General features: G+C 48.7%; 1 protein-coding gene across 2 annotated transcripts; it reads left to right on the top strand.

Moving 5' to 3' along the window:
- Positions 1-1,576: 1,576 nt before the first annotated feature.
- rspo3 (R-spondin 3) lies at positions 1,577-16,653 on the top strand. 2 transcript variants are annotated; one of them, XM_018756948.2, is made up of 6 exons: positions 1,577-2,386; positions 8,753-8,950; positions 9,093-9,239; positions 9,696-9,842; positions 10,004-10,192; positions 15,792-16,653. In XM_018756948.2, exons 1-6 carry the CDS (start codon positions 2,293-2,295, stop codon positions 15,983-15,985), a joined length of 969 nt encoding a protein of 322 aa, XP_018612464.1. In that variant the 5' UTR covers positions 1,577-2,292; the 3' UTR covers positions 15,986-16,653. The 2 variants fall into 2 exon arrangements, with proteins under 2 accessions (XP_018612464.1, XP_018612465.1); XM_018756949.1 differs by lacking the exon at positions 1,577-2,386 and adding an exon at positions 8,139-8,250.
- Positions 16,654-16,991: the final 338 nt, after the last annotated feature.

The raw sequence follows: 16,991 nt of genomic DNA, 5'->3' as shown, positions 1-16,991 counted from the left end.
AAACCCCCCATGGCCTGTATGCCATGTCCACGGTCAAAGATGCACATTTATTTAGAGAATCATTTTGGCTGGGAATGTAGTATTCTGATCCAATGTTAAATAATATATAGTTTCAAAATAGAGAGCCAGTGAAATTTTCCTCTTCCGTACCACAAGCACATCGTGCTTTAAAATGTTTGGAAAGACCGCAGCCACAGCGATCCTTCAGGTGCGTCCACAGGGGGGTCAGCAGAGCTAAACGGAGACCAGATATGCTTGAAAATGTGATGTTCTCGGTCATGAAAAGTGCGCATGCAACGGAAGGAAAGACAGACGTGGGACAGTGATTTATTTCTTCCAATCTTTCGCTGGGCGGCTGGGAAATCACGAGAGATCAACGATTTTTCAGGGTCTATTTGCACTTCTTAGCACGCCTGCCCACTGAAACGAAAACGATATTGATATTGATTTCTGAAAATGATAGATAATCATGCGCTTTGCCCTTTTGTGCTTTACATGTTTTAACGGTGATTATTTTAGCATCAGATTCACAGTTTTTGTCTTTAAAGGCTGCAGATAATTAAAAAATAAATCCAAAAAGGTTAATATATAAGTAACGATAAAGAGGGATATGACATTTTAACTGACATTTCACCAATTGCTTGTTATTATATTTGGCAGCAGATGAAAAGTAAACAGCTTATTATTATTATTATTATTATTATTATTATTATAGTTGTGTCTAAGCCTTTACTTTCCAACATTTTGGCCTTTAGGTTATATGCAGTGCTTTGTCAGTATTTTAAATCTGCCAGTATACTACATGATTATTTACTGCAGTAAATAAGAGCGTGTGCGCAGAGTTGCATCATGTACGAGTGGGCCGATGAGGGACACGCGTGGCCTGGCCAGGGATTCCCTCCTCTTTGTGAAATCCGCTCTCGGCTCACAGTCTGCTCCTATTTTATCTCCAAGTTGTACTGATTTGTAAACAAACTCCAGAGCTGTAATTGCCTGCGAGAGAGAATGCAAAGAATGAGCAGGACAACTGGGTTCTTCAAAAGCCACACTTGCTGTTTCCACATCATCTTTCACTTTCTTTCCCCTTAACCAAGTCGGAGAGGTTTAGAAGCCCATGGCATCCGACTGCTTCCTTTCTCACACTCACACAAATTGGATCATTGAATGTACCGTTTCACAAGCTGTCACACACCAAGAGCATGTTGTCAAACATAAATTCTCTTCTGCTCAGCTTCCAAAAATGTGATCCTTACTATTGTGATCCTCATTTTTTTTTTTTTTTTTTTAATTGTTCGTCAGTTAAACGCTGAGATTTACACGTTGCTATGATATTGCAGTGATATGAATGATCGGTACACACGTATGTGACTGATAATGGTTACAAATACAGTTTTGCTGAAGCGTGTGAAGCAGTAGCGTATGAATAGTTCTGGACTGGGAGCTGCAAATATAACGGCAAGTTTTCTGAATGAAACTCTATTTCCTTCTCTCGGTGTCGTGTTACGAGGAGGCTGTGTGTGTGTGTGTGTGTGTGTGTGTGTGTGTGCGCGCGTGCGTGCGTGTTTTGGAAGGAGACGCTGCGGGGAGAAGCGAGAAGGACGGACGCGCAGCGAAAGCGCACGGAGGAGCACAGAGGAGCCGCCGGGAGGAGTCACACAAAGAGCCTCACACACACACACACACACACGCACACACGCGCGCGCGGGCGCGCACACATCAAAGCACACTCACACACCTCACACAAACCAAGAGACCGCCGTCTCCCTCCACTTCAGCCGCGCTTTCCTCCTCCTCCTGCCTTTCTCTTTCTGCTGGGATGCGCCGACCGATGACCCTGAAGATGTAGAAGGTCTCCGTGGTACCTGGACTGGAGCATCTCAAAAAGAGTGCGAGGAGGAGTACAGGCTCTAACACGGCCCATCCTGCGTTCCCTTGCTTCGTTTTCCAGCATCTCGATGCTCTCCCCGCGGCTGGACGCCACCCATCGATTTTTAATGGAATAATAAAATTCTTCTCCAAGGATTCCGTGACTTGATACCGCGCACGTGGATCTTCTCCATCATGATGGTGCTGTCCAAACGGCCCTGCTTCTGTCGGGCCATTTCCAGCCACTTCTCTCTCATCTCGGCACAACTTTGGGGGCTCTCCTCATTATAGGAATACCATCATCATCATTATTATTGTTATTATTAGAATTATTATTATTATTCTTGCAAATTCCAGCAGCAACTCCAGCCGCAGCTCGCTAGAGGACTTTGACATCGGTTAGGAAAGCATCATCTCCGGGTTACTATGCAATTAAAACTGATCTCCATAATTTTGATCTTGCACTGTATGGAATACACTGACTGCCAGCAGCACCCCTCCAGACACCGGCAAAGCAAACGTAAGTAGGGGTCCGGATCTGAGAGACGCTCGCACTTAACGCGCCTGCTCCGTTTTCCTATCATCCATCAGTTATGATTGACATCAGCTATAGATCTGCCACTGTAATCATAGCATTTAAAAAAAAAAAAAAAAACGATAATCGTGAAGTCTCGGCGATATGTGACAGTCGTGAAAGGGTGAAATAAAAACGGATCCAGGTGTCAGTGCTGTTTTGAAGTCTAGCAGCAAACTTCAGGCTTTTATTCAACCTTCTATTCTTGGAATTTCGACTTGCCAAGTAGTGGACTCCATCCAGGAATGTCCAGTCGTGCTCTTATCTCACGTCCACAGTTAGTACCAGATGTACGAAAACTTGTTTTAAATCATCCACCACAGGCAGTGAAAAACATCGCGCTGCAAACATTACAAATGTTTCGGAACTGAAAAGCTCCTTTGATATTGAGTTCACGCCTCCAGGTCAACTAGTTAGCGAAAAAAGTCGAACAGAATATAAGTCCATCTTAAATATGAATATTTAATTATACCAATTGGTCGCTTGCCTTGGGGAATAATGAAATTGCCAGGGTGCACTTGACGTTGTGCGTCTTTCAAGATCTCGGAGGGAAATAATAATGAGACTGGGTCGCTTCGGTTTTTGCGCGAAAACAGCGCGTGGCTTCGCGCCGCACGTGGCACCTGACCGGGGAGCGCGGCCGGCGACACGCGTCCGTCCTCCTCTCAGGACAGTATTTCCCTCGTCACTCCTCCCTCGCTAACAGATTCGTATGTTTCTTCTGTAACCGCCCATGTGAGCGGAACTGTAACACATAAGCAAGATAAGGACATACGTATGTAATTGAATTATGCATCGCTCACTTTTAACTCGGCACAGGCTGAGCCTCATCGTGTCACTCGTTTAACTGCAGGATTTGAGGTTTGCGGGTTTTTATTCGCTGCTTTTTAACGCCGGAGGAAAATGTCACGTGCAGGAAACATCTGAAACGATCATCAGTGCTATTCACTGACTGCAATATGTTGAGAAATTCAATTAAAAGGCACCGGATATTTGCGCGCGGGAGCTACGTGAGGACGGCAGCTGACTTACTGTCTCGCGCGCGCTTCGAGTTCGCCTCAGCAGCGGCGCGCCTGAGGGAGAAACAAGGCAATAATTTCTGAAAGTCCCATTTATGTAATTGATTGTTTTGATACAGATTCATGGCGCAGTTTATTAGCTGAGACGATTTCCACTTAGTTCGCTGAAGAAGAGTGTACGGGACAAAACGCCGCCGCGATTTAAGTTTGCAGCCCCTGTTCTGTCTGCATTTCATTAGTTGTCTTCCCATATTTAGTGAATCATATCCATGACACACTAAAAAAAAAAAAGGAAAAAAAATGGAATATAACCGCAGAAGAGAATGCTAAACCATCTTTTGTTTGTTTACGTACTGGAAACGAGCACTGTGATTATGTGGTGTTGGCCAGATAGGACAGAGCCAACGCTGTCCTCAAGTTCACACAGAGCTGCTGCCAGTGCTCGGCCTCCATGACAAACAGCGGAGCGGAGATTCGTCCGAGCCGCTCCGCACGCCGCGCACGACACGCCACAGGGCATCTCGCATCAACAGGTTGCTCGTTCTTTTACGGAAAACGGGAGAGCAACGCTCAGGCGGCTTCTCCCGTGGCTTGCGACGACCACCGTCCCCCAAAAATGTCCGAGGGCCGTTACCCAAGGTTCTGCACGCGAACATCGCCGTTCGAAGACCAAATTTAAGATATTTATGATGGACGGTGTGCCTTTCAGTTTTCAGTATCGTTCTACCGACGTCAGCGAACACGTGCGTGCGGCACGCAGGCCGGAACCGTGCCGTGGCCGGTTGGCTCTGTGGACGCAAACTGCGTGTAAAGCAAGTGTGTGCGTTCATGGGACAGGATTCCTTGACAGCAACTTATTTTAATAAAGAATACGTGATAATACGCTATGAAGCTGTAAGGTAATAAAGAATAGTAGGTAGTGGCGCTGTTGGTAGTCAGGAAAACATGACCTTTGCCATGCGTAGTTAGGGAATCGAGACGCGTGCGCATGGACACACGCTCAAGAGTGGGCAGCAGAAAGCGCTTCCCCTAACCTGGAACGAACATGTCGTGACTGCAGAAGAGCACAAATTCCGTTACCGTAGGCTCACATGGCCGCGCTATGCCGAAAAGCCAGACTTGCACCACAGGCCCTTACCTGCTGTCTCACATTTTCTGTGGCCTGAAATTGTGCTCTTCCACACCCAGCTTGCTTGCCTTCCCAATGCGTTTCACTCTTTTCGCTGTGAAGGACACGGCTGGAGCCAGGTTAAAATCGCTGGCCCCTCGTGTTCATATTGTTATGCTCCTCTGCTGCAGGGGTCATGTCATAGAGACGTTGCAGAGGCCCCTGTGGTATTATGGGTGTTGCATATGGGAAGCGTAAGCAGGACTTTAACTACTGCAGATTTTTAAACTAGAACAACATCAGTATCTCTGTGTATTTTAGGGGCTGCGGCTAGTGGATTGTGAATTGCGGACCCTCAGGACCAGTCACAAAATCAGCTGCAGTTCAACAGTTGTCCAAGTGTTCCTCAGCAACAGTGTGACCTGCTGAAACCTTTTTAAAAGAAACAAATCCGTTTAAGAGCTGTGGTGCTGGTGAAAAGAGAAGCCCCCGCACTGGCTAACAATATCCAGGCAATTAATGACAAACGAACGTGCACGGATTATGTAAGTTTTTGTAAAAATATGTTCAGCCGTAATGGAACACCTGCGATGCTCACACACTTTACCACCCCCCGTGCAGTTGCCGGTTCTTCAGTACCAGCTGAGTAAAATTTCAGGGTAAATGTACCTGCAAGCGTTGCAGTTCTCAGGTTGTCAGGTTGTACAACACTGACCCCTTCTGTTAGTACACTGGGAGTTGGTGCTTTTGATACCTGCTAGTCTGTGTACAGGTTGGTTCACTAAAGGATGCCGTTGCACAAAAATATCAGAGTACCGTTGCGGAGCGCGAACAACTCTCTGGGCAATTGCTGCAGAGCTTAATTGGCCGGGTTAAAATATGTATATTTGTAGTTTTGAATTAATACAAAACTGAGAATTTCAGCCTAGAATATAGGTGGAATAGTTTTCAGCACCGTTCCCTGCAAAGTAAGCTTGATTGCAGAGTTGATGCACATTGACTCTGCACAGCGTCTCCTCTGTCTCTAAAACTGTGCATCATCGCAAGCAAGGCAGAGCACTTAGGTCCCTTACCCACATTTGGAATGAAAGACCATGCATCTGACATCCCAGTAGCTCCAGGGCTTATTGTTAATTGATTTACATATGCTTTCAGTTAAATAAGGACTCGAAGGAAATGGCAAATTTCCAGAACACAGGAACTCACTGAACTATTGGTTTTTATTTAATCTATTGTTTTCTCTTTTGCGGGTTGCCCTTTCAGACCAAGAATCCCTAGTGTGTGCTGACTCTGTGGCTTCTCGGTGCTGTCACGTGACTCTGCTGTGTACCAGCAACAGGAAACTGGCCAACCTCTTCAATGAGGATGATCTTTACTCTCGCGTTGGGTTCTATGCGGGGTCAAGTTAGAGTATGTTTAGCTGGTGAAGGGCCGAGAAATCCCGCTGGTGCAGGTTAGGAATGGAACGTTTTTCGGGGACCCACACCCCTCTGAATAAATAAACGCTGGCAGCCAATGGTCCTCCGTGCAACCCACTGAAACGTCAGTCTTCACCTTGAGCTGGGAACGATCAGAAGGCAAACAAAGGCTCTGTCTCCATTGACAAGGCTCTGCTGTGTTACACTACACAGCTTACCACTTTTCTACCTCAAACGCAGAGATAGAATTATCCCTCTGTGCATGTCCGTTTCACAATGACCAGCTTTGTTAAAATACAATGGAACATTTGTTAGTCTTGTAGACCTAGGAGATACGAAAGCGAAGACTGATAGTTCAAGTCTGAGTTTGATGAACAGCCAAGGGTCAAGGTCAACTGTGAAACAACCAATCATAATCGACCATCAGTCGGGGTCACCGATAGGCTATGCAAACATCTTCGTCTCACTCTCTTTTCCACAAGGTGACGATGATCCTCAATTTGTAATAAACCTTTCACATGCAGTTATAGGGAGGCCGAGATTCACCGTTTTAATACCTGTGAGTCAGTACATATTTCATTTGGATTTATGGTAGTTTTCCTTTGGGGGGGGCACGGTGGTGCAGCGGGCTTGGCCGGGTCCTGCTCTTTGGTGGGTCTGGGGTTTGAGTCCTGCTTGGGGTGCCTTGTGACAGACCGGCATCCCGCCTTGGATGTGTCCCCTCCCCCTCCAGCCTTGCGCTTTGCGTTGCTGGGTTAGGCTCCGGTTTGCCGCGACCCCGCTCGGGACAAGCGGTTTCAACCGATGTGTGTAGTTCTCCTTTGTTCAGGGAAGCTGGTAGCATAGCGGTTAAAGTCATCACCTTGCATTCGAAAGACCTACATGTAGTTCCCACCTTCTTCTGTAGTACCTTTGATCAAGGTACCTTCCTACCCTGATGTGATCCAGAAAAAATTACCCAGCTGGTTAATGTTGTAACTAATTGTAGGTAGTGTAACACTGGAGAAGAGTGTTAGTGAAATGAATAAATGTTAATCATTGTAAACTGCTCACTGTAGAACCCTAACACTGTAAAGTCACTTTTGAGAAAAGTATCTGCTAAATGCATACAGGTAAGTGTACTAGATGAGTGTGAAGTTAAACAGATGTGTCTCCACTTGTTTTGTCTGGCAGTGTTATCATGCACATTTCTAGGTTCCAACACATTGAAACAATTAACAAAAAATGAATAATCTGAAAGAATTTATACCCTGATCATTCCGTTTCAGTCATGCAAAGTTACTTCCTGACCTTAACCTGTGTCTAAGTTTGCAGTCAGTTGCCACGTGTAAAAATGTCTACCAGTTCAAATGTGAAGTCATCGCTTTTTTGGCCTTCGGTGATTTGAAGATGATTGTATCTAAGCTGATACTTCAGAGGTTCATCTCTGTGCTCTGAAAGGCCTGGCCTTGCTAACGTGTTCATCACTTGATGTGAATTTAGAAGTACATGACCGCTCAACTCAGACAAGTTTGACCTTCCTTCTCTAATGGCTGCGCACTGAGCTGCTCCGTCCTGCCGCCAAATGAGAGGGACGTGCAGATTGGGTACGTGGAAAGGCACAGAAGGTCAGCACAGGGTCAGTGAATCACCGAGCCGACGTTAAAACGGGGTGTGCGTAGACGTGCTCGGACCTTGCGAAAGTAGTTGACTCATTTGACAGCCTGCGGGTTTGCCTTCGGCAGGGGGTCCCACGATCTGGCGGCCACATCCAAGAAAGAGCACGGCATCGCGTGTCACGCGCTCCTCGTCGTGGTAGCGACTGCTCTGGCTTATTGAAACTATCTTTGCATGTCTTTTTCAATTTATGTGACTTGTCACAATTATGGCTCCTTCCTGAATAAACACACAGTACTGCTGTGGTCATAACACTGCTGCTAAAAAGGCAAACTTCTGGTATGCGTTAGTACCATTATGAAAGTTGGAAGGCATAGCTATGTGGACGCTGGCCTGGCTCAGTGCAACATCCCGGTGAATGTGTTTCATCGGGGCTCGTAGGGAATCGGCTCTCTTGCGTCAGGCGAAGACAGAAGAGGATCGGGCACAGCAAAGAGGAAAGATTCGCGTCTTTGATTCAACTCAATTCTACTAAATTTTATTTTTATGAAGAGGGATATGGTGCGATACACATTTTTATTGTCGATGGCGGTGGATCTAGATAACTATTTGGACTAGCCAGCTGGCAACTGAGGAGAGGAAAACAAAAAACTGCCAGCTGTGAAGAAGGTGAGAAAAATAAACCTCTGGGGGCTCAAGTACCATTGGCTGCCCACCTGTTCTGGGGATTCTACTGTGCTGACAGAGGGCCTGCGTGAACACATCTAGTATAAAGACCAAAATGTCTACACGGGAAGAACTAGAGTCCACTGTTGGTGAAGTTGTGGTCCAGACCCATGGTTGCTGATCCTTTAGTTAGTGGGAGGCAGGTTTTGGTTCCTGACCTCAGGACTCCATGACTGTTGCTGGCAGTCATCAGAGCTGGGCAGCAGGTCACCTGTTCGGGGGCCACAGCGCACTGCCGTCATTGCGGGCCGCACTACTAGGTCTTTGACGGGAGGGGACGAAAAAAATACAGTGGTGTACTTTGGATTCCAAAACATCTGAGTTATTCGATAATTGACATGTACACCCTACAGAAAGACTGGCAGGCGCACATGCATCCACTCGTACTCGCACACCCTTACACGCATATGCTGAGCTGAGCCGCGCCACTCTTCTTTCCTTGCAGAGAGTCCTGGGGTGAACTGGGGTTGCCATGGCGGCTGTCTAACCTGCTCGGACTCCAACGGCTGCCTGTCCTGCAAGCCTCGCTTCTTCTTCTTCTTGGAGCGGAGCGGCATGCGGCAGGTGGGCGTGTGCCTGTCCTCCTGCCCCAGCGGCTATTACGGCACGCGCTCCCGCTCGCCCGACATCAACAAGTGCACCAGTGAGTGCCTAAGCAGCCCACCTCCCATTGCCTGGCAATCGCATTATAACGACAGGCATGGTCCGCACGCTCCGCTCGTCACGCTCCGCTCGTCACCCGGCGCTCTGACACCGTGCGTGTGCTCTCTGTCCCTGTCTCTCAGAGTGCGGACTGTCGAACTGTGACTCCTGCTTCAACAGGAACTTCTGCATGCGCTGCAAAGCCGGGTTCTACCTGCTGCAGGGCAAGTGTCAGGAGACCTGCCCCGAAGGGCTCGTACCCAGCGACACGCAGAGAGAATGCGTCCTTGGTGAGTAGGCTTGGGAGAGGGGGGCACATAGCACCCATGATTTAGACCGGGCCCAGGTTCGAATCCCACCTCCTGCTGCACTACCCTTGATCGAGGCATGTGTCCAAAATTGATAAGAGTAAAAATTACCCTGCTGTAAAACTATGTAAATCAGCGGAAGTAATGTAATGGTGTAAGTCGCTTTGTAGAAAAGTGTTGCATGAATGAATAAAAAGACATCAAGAAGGTGTAAAACAGCCCTTCTGATTAAGGACTGTTTGTCAATCAGAATAAAGTGTCTCACCTGTGAAAGAGAACCCTGCATCTCACTCATCTCTCGTGTTTTACCTGAACTGCTGTGAAAATCCTATTTTTGCAGAATTTACCATGCGTTTTTTTGATTTACATGTTACCAGACTTGAGCGCATTAGTTGTTGTGTAGCCGGGGTAACGTATGACGACATACGCGTCTCTCAGACTGCAGCGCGGAGTGCGACACCTGCCTCAATGGTGACACCTGCACCAAGTGTAAGGCGGGTCTATACCTCCTCAAGGGGAAGTGTCAGCACTCCTGTCCGGTGGAGTTAGAACCCAATGAGCAGCTCGCAGAGTGCATCCCGAAAGGTCAGTGTTGCCCCCAGTCCCTCGAACCGCCAACCTGCTAGAATGCCTAAACATGTGGGGCTTGATGGCCTGTCCCACTGTAACTCAGCTCTCCTGATTTACTGTCCCCGTTGGGGTCTCTCTTTCTCTCCCTCCACCGCCCCTCCCCCGTTCACCCGCAGTGCACTGTGAAGTGGGCGACTGGGCGGATTGGAGCCCTTGCTCTCGAAAGGGCAAGACGTGTGGGTTCAAGCGGGGCGAAGAGACTCGGAGGCGGGACATTCTGCGGCCGCCCTCCCCCCACGGCGATCCCTGCCCGCCCACCACCGAGACAAGGCAGTGTGTTGTCAAGAAGAAGAAGAAATGTCCAGGTGAACAGTTCAGTTTCCATTTTTCGTCTAGCAGGTGCTTTCCTTCAAAGTGATGCCCGACTCCGAGCAAACAAAGTACATCAACAACAGACAAAGAGCTTTAGATGCACATCACATGCGTAGCTGCACATGGAACTTGGTCTGAGGAAATGCAGAGCCGATCGCGACGCATGGTGTGATGGGAACTGATGGAGCTTTACGAGACCAGGAGAGCGGTGGGTTTGAAGGAGGTGGGTTCAGAGACCCTTCTCGAATGTCCAAAGGGATTCAGCAGATCTGAAGGGGGGAGGGGAGCTCATTCCACCGCATCAGAGCCAAAACCAACAAACTGCGCTGAGCTGATGTATTGGCAAAATACCCAAATAAACATAAAAGCTACGAAGCAGGCCAAAATGTTCCGGTAAACAAGGAGCTAAAGCGAAATATTCAGGTGAAAATATTAGAACCCAACTGAGACTGACTGCAGTCTGTGGCCTCTGGCAGGTAAAAAATAGCCCTGCTGTGTGGATGCCTGCAAAGCACAGGAGAAATAAACAAACGCTGCAAAATGAGCTGCGGTTTAAAAAGATTTGTTTTTGTTTTTGCGGCCCCGCATCCAGTAGGGTATTGATTCGGCGAGGTTTATGAGCTCTGTCGGCAGGGGGTCACCACCCGCTTTACGCCCCTCCGCCCCACCGCAGAACTCGGATGCCTGTGTCATTCCTCTGGGTTCCCTGAACAATTTACACCACGTCCATACTCTCCCTCGTAGTTTTCGGAGGAGATTCCAGTGACTTTTGGTCCCCGCTCCCTTGCTTTCTTCATCCCGTGGTTCCGCTCCCATCGTGCGTTTCTCTTAAAGCAGGATTACAGCAGTGGTCTTGGTCTCGAAAAAGGATGCCATTCTCTGAGCTGTGGGTTCAAAGCCCATTTCTTCCATTCCTGTTAGATGTTTCCTTCATAAGAGGTTTAGTATTTTGTTGCCATCTATTGCCCTTAGAGACGGTGATCAGTCTTCCGCTGTCAGTGCATGTGTACTACCAAAAACTGGTTTATCAATACACACACACACACACACACACACACACACACACACTGTCTGAAGCCACTTGTCTCAAGTGGGGTCATGCGGCAACACAGGGCACAAGGCTGGAGGGGGGAGGGGACACACACAAGACGGGACGCCAGCCCGTCACAAGGCACCCCCAGCGGGACTCGAACCCCAGACCTACCAGACTGCGGGACCCGGCCGAACCCGCTGTGCCACCGCGCCCCCCCCGGTTTATCTGTTTAGATCTAATTCATCTGCAAAGTGATCGATATCACCCGTGTCTTTCTTTAAGTGTCGCTGTCTGCTTTACATGTCCAGGCATATAAAATCCTGAAATGCACCCCTAACTCGCTCGCTATTTATAGCCCAGCTTGTCCAAGTTAGGGTGGCGGAGGTCCAGAGTCTATCCCAGAAGCCCAGGGCATCGGGCTAGTTAGGCCACAGCCCAGGCGGGAAGCCACTCCCTCTCGGCCTACTCCGCTAAATGATCTAAAGTCATGAAAGAATGCGATTAGTCGGAAATGTTTTTAACTCACGAGGGTGGGGGCAGTTTTACAGGAATTTAATACCAAGAGCCCACATGAATTTGCCTGTTGACCAATGTGTTTCTTTAGATTGCGAAGGGAGGCCTGCGTGGGGCCGGGGGAGACGGTCGGGGGTTGGACCACACATGCACTGGATAAGAGGTGGTTGCTACTGCTGCCGCCCAGCTTTAAGCGCAGCGAGACGCAGGAGGGCAGATAAAGGGAAAGCAGCTACCGGGGCAGCGTGACATCGGCGTGGGATGAGGAGGAGCAGTTAAGAACCTCCACCGATGATCCCCACCCCCTTCACAGCTTGCCCCGTGATACAATTTGTGAAGAGAGTCGCCAAATGGTGCCTGTAATTTGGGCTCCAAGTTGTGGCGTCTGCTGGAGCCCCCCCGCCGCACCCCAGCGGCTCATCCTCCAGGGGTTTGCTGCGCACGCAGCGCTCCGGTCATCGACCTTGTCCCAGCGGGATCGCAGCCCCCGAACCCTCCGCTGAGCGCTAATTATCTGGCCCAGCACACCCTCGCATACGTTACAGGACCCCCGGGAGAACACTAACCCCCCAAGGGTCGCTCCCAGGGACGCACGTCCGCATCAGCCTCATCTTCCTGCCGCTCAGAGCAAATCAGAAGAGCACTGTGCAGATCCCTGGCTGCTCCACTGTTTCGGTGGACCACCGTCGGCAGCGGGCGAACGCATGCACCCACCCAGCAGCACTTTCCCCACTTCCTGTGTGAGTAGAGCCAGTCTCTGCCGGGGGAGGTGTAAATATTTACACTGGTCCCCCTGCCCTCTTTGCTGTGTTTACACTGCCTCTCCTAATTTGTCCTCAGCGTCGCTCCGTTATCTGCCCCCCGTGGCCTCCACCCCCCCTCGGCGAAAGCAGGCGTCTCGGACCTTCAAAGCCCCCAGCATTTCTACAGCAACAGTGTAGACCAGGGTATTCATTGATCTGTCCCTCCCCGGCTCCTGAATTTATTTTCATCCCTGCCACCCCAGATCGCACACACATATACACACACGCATGCATGCTCAGGGTGGGGCAATTAGCATAACTGCGCACCTCTCACTCCCCCTTTGGCATGCACCACCCTATACCACCACCACCACCATATATTCAGACGGTATGACACTGCTACTTCTTTGTGCTGCACCTTATCCTAAGGACCTCATGCTATAAATTATGCCTGATTGTAAGTTACTGCAACATCAGATATAAGTGGCTGGTGATCCTTCCTCTTATTTCTATTCATTATGTTATTTTTGTATGGTGTGTTTGTAATAAGTATTTCTATTCCTATACACCTGTGTATAGTGGAAGGGCAATAAGTGTAAATAAATAAACATATGCAAATGAACAAATGTAAATTCCCCCCCATCTTTAACTGAAAGACTTGATTTGGAGCGCCCAGCGCCGTCGCTGTTCCCGCACAGTGAGGGGGGGTGAGGATGGGATAACCGCGTCTGCCCTCGCACCCTCCGCCCTATAGTCAGGTGAGCTGTTCGATGCCCCGGGAGCAGGAGCGACTCGCTGCGCTGGTGCACGCAGCTCTCGTCTAGGTGCAGATGCATCCCTCGCTGCCCCTGTTCAGCCTGGCATCATCAGCACGTGGTCGGTACATCATCCGTGCATCGCTGCTTCACCACTTCCACTGTGTCCCGCTGCCTTCGCTGGCATTTCTGGGCCCTTCATGCTACTACGACCTCATCCCACAGCAGTTTTTCTCTGCTTACCGTTACATGGCTCTGATCAAGAGCGGACCACGTGGGGTTCCAGGTGCACCGGAAGGCACAGTCGAGCTCCCAGAATGCCCAGCTCTCTCTGCAAGCCTGCGTCTCGTCTTGGCCGTAACTTTAACGCGGTCGGAGAACACCGGGTTGCACTTTCACGTGGCAGTCAAAGGCCAGGCCCGCTCAACCTGTCCCCCAAGGGCACGGCGCAAGGGAGGGGCGCTTTAAAATAAACAGCCCCGGGTTTCCGGACCCGGACTCTGCCGATCAGGGGACCAATCGTGTCTTCTCACCGCCGGCAGGTCTCCTTGTCATTTCTGGGGGGGCAGACTAAACACGGTGGCTGGCAGACTTTTGTATCACAAGGGGCTACACCCAGGAATGCAGGGGTCACAGCGTGTTGCCGGAGGACTTCTTGGACCAGACCTGGGAGCCATCCCGTTTGATGGACCCGATTTGGTGTGGCGGGTCGGGGGGGGCGTGGGCAGGGGCTGCCTACGCCAAGCTTTTAAATGTCCTGAACAAATGTGAGCAAATGTTTCTTTGCGCTGTCCTTTGACCTTTAATGCCATTCCAAAAATTGACTAATTATATTGTAATTGGCTGTTGTATTACATTTGCAATATTTGTTGTTCTTAGGTAAACTTCCACACTCAGGATTTATCTTGCTTCTCTGTTACACCAGCAGGATAAAGAACTAAAACCATTTGCAGTTTTGAAAGACAAAAGCAGCTCAAGAGCGACACCTGGTGGGGAAAAATGAGACTTCCGTGGGTAATTTTACTGAAAAGAAGTAAAAGAACATCCTAGAAAAGGGATTTTTACCTTTGCCTCGCACACCTTACAGTAGTGTCCTCTTTCACATCTGTAATTTGTCATAATAGCCAGAACCTCTTTGTCTGAATCAGACATCTTGTGGACAGCTGGTAGCATAGTTGTTGGAGCTGCTGCCTTTGGACCCAAAGGTCACAGGTTTGAATCACACCTGAAGTTGTAGTACACCTGAGCAGTGCACTTACCCTGAGTTGCTTCAGTGAAATTACCCAGCTGTACAAATGGGTAAATAACTGTAGGTAGACTTACACTGTAAGTTGCTCTGGAGAAAAGCGTCAGCTAAATGAATAAATGTAAATCTGTGTTGAGTAATTCAGTGCAAGGCATTGTAATGAACTGTGGAATTCAGATCTTTATAACCAAAGCTGTTAGATGCAGATATGCTGTTCTTTTACTGCAAGATGTCTATAGTGGTGAAAGACAAGTGTATTGGTGTTTTTTTTTTTTTTTTTGCCTCATAAAAGGAAAAATATTGTGATTGTCAAATTCGATCACCACCTGTTATACAGGGGAAACTTTATAATAGGACCAATGAGTTTGATAAAGAGGACGCATCTTGAAAAGGTTAGAATAGTTTTAATGACTGTGCATCTTTTGAGTCATTTTTGAGTCCACACTTGTTTCAGTCCTGAGGGATTGAAGTTTTTCCTCTAAGAAATAATGGTATGTTGACTTCTGCCTTATGGATGGATTTTTCATGAATTAATTAAGTTTTCCTACTGAGATGAGTGTAGAATTAGTGATTACTGTCTTGTACACTCCAACGTCTGACACCATAAATTACCAGATCCCCAGAATATTAAAAGATAGTCATTGGAACAGTTTGATTCTTATGTCTCAAGATGATTCGGCATGGTGTTCCACAGGGTTCTGCACTGGGACCCTACCTGTTTTCCAAATGTACCTCTCCTCTTGGCTCTGTCATTCACTCTCACAGCTCATCTCTGTTATGCAGATGACACAGAGCGCTCCTTCTCATATACTGTCATGCTTTAGAGCATGTTTCTTGACATGACATCTCCACCTAAATAACCAAGCCCCGTCTCTAACAATCTAAGACTGAGGTCCTTCATCTTCGTGTGGCTTCATGCATTTTTCAAAACTTTGGATAGGGCCTACAAGGCAGTCAGCAGATCTGCACTTCAACACCAACAGGATCTGATCAGCCCCTACAGCCCAGCAAGAACGCTATACTCCTCCACCTCTGGCCACATGGTGGTCCCACTCGCAAGGGCAAAGGATTAAAAGTTTTTCAGTTCTCAGTCTTGGCCCCACTGTGTTAGAATAAAACTACCTAGCTGTGTAAATCGGTAAATCGGTGTAAATAGCATCACGCTGTAAGACAGTTTGGAGAAAAGGGTCACCTATATGAATCGAAGTCAAGTGACTAAGAACGATGCCAGCGCTAAATAATCCCACTCTCTCTATTCTTTGTGCCCCCCTTTACCAACGTTTACCGTGTGCCCTTCTGCAGAGCGACGGAGGGGAATGAAGAGGCAGCGGAATCAGAGGAGGGAGAAGGAGGGTCAGGAGAGTCAACCGGAGCCCACGGAGGCAGGGGAGGTGGGCGACCGCGAGGGTCTCGAGAGCCGCAACAAGACGGAGCACCGGCAGAGGCGAGGACACAGCAGGGACCTGGTCCTGCCAGCAGGGGGTGCTGTGCGCTAAAGGCTTTTTGGGCACCTCCTGTCCTTCACCCTCGCTTCCCTGTGGAGGAGCTGCTGCTGCTACCTGTATAGTTTCAGTATATACTGTTAATACGCATGGGGCATGGGGCACGGGGCACATGCCGCGCAGGGTGAGAAGGCCCTGAAGAACCCACCCAGCCATCCATCCCCACCTCCCCCCTCCGGCCCCTTCCTTTCCTTTCGGCCATTGTGGACGGCAGATCGGACTGCGAGAAAGAAAGCTGGCTGTGCGCTCGGTCAGCACTTTCAGGAGTGGATCACGAACACAGGACGCTTTCTTTCCCCTAGGAAAACAGCTCAAAACCCCCGTGGAAAGGGGTCGGTTTCAGCATTTTGTCAAGCTTCGAATGTAGGATTTATGACATTATTTAGCTTTGGGGTCTAGGCGAGTAGAATAAACGGAGGAGTGAGGGGAAGCGGCGCGCCTGCCTGCATCGATGGCCTCCGCGCCGGCGGAAAGCAGACCACGAGCGGAGCGACGGTAACGGTAAACACGGCGGATCCTTCTCGCCAACGGGGTGAGAAGAGCCAGGGCTGCTTCCTACCCAAATCTTTTCGTTGCATCTTTGTCCATTCTCTGCAGAACAGAGTGCTGGTTTGCCTGTTTGTATCAGTAGGTTATGTGTGACGTCACCTTAAAGCATTCAAAGCACCTGTATGTCAAATAAAGTATATTGGATTTGTACGTTTCTTTTGATTAACCTGTACGCTGGGTTCATGAACACGCACACACACACCTCGAGTCCCTTGAGACGATCGGCAAGGAATCAAAGTTTGACAGGATCCGCTGATTGTAGGTAATGAATAGATAAAATCTTGGAAAGGTGCAAAGAAATTGCTCATTGATGAGCTGCAGCTGCCCTAATAACGTTTCATTTCCAACATATTTAACATATGTTGTCTGTTTTATATTTTTTGTTGTTGTTGTTGTAATGAATCAGCACTGTGCTCCATCGCTGATACTGACAAATCTACACTTAAAATAA

The sequence above is a fragment of the Scleropages formosus genome, chromosome 8, assembly GCF_900964775.1.
Source record: "Scleropages formosus chromosome 8, fSclFor1.1, whole genome shotgun sequence".
Lineage (NCBI taxonomy): Eukaryota > Metazoa > Chordata > Actinopteri > Osteoglossiformes > Osteoglossidae > Scleropages > Scleropages formosus.
The sequence above is the reverse complement of the archived record's forward strand: the minus strand, read 5'-3'. Positions and strand labels throughout refer to the sequence as shown.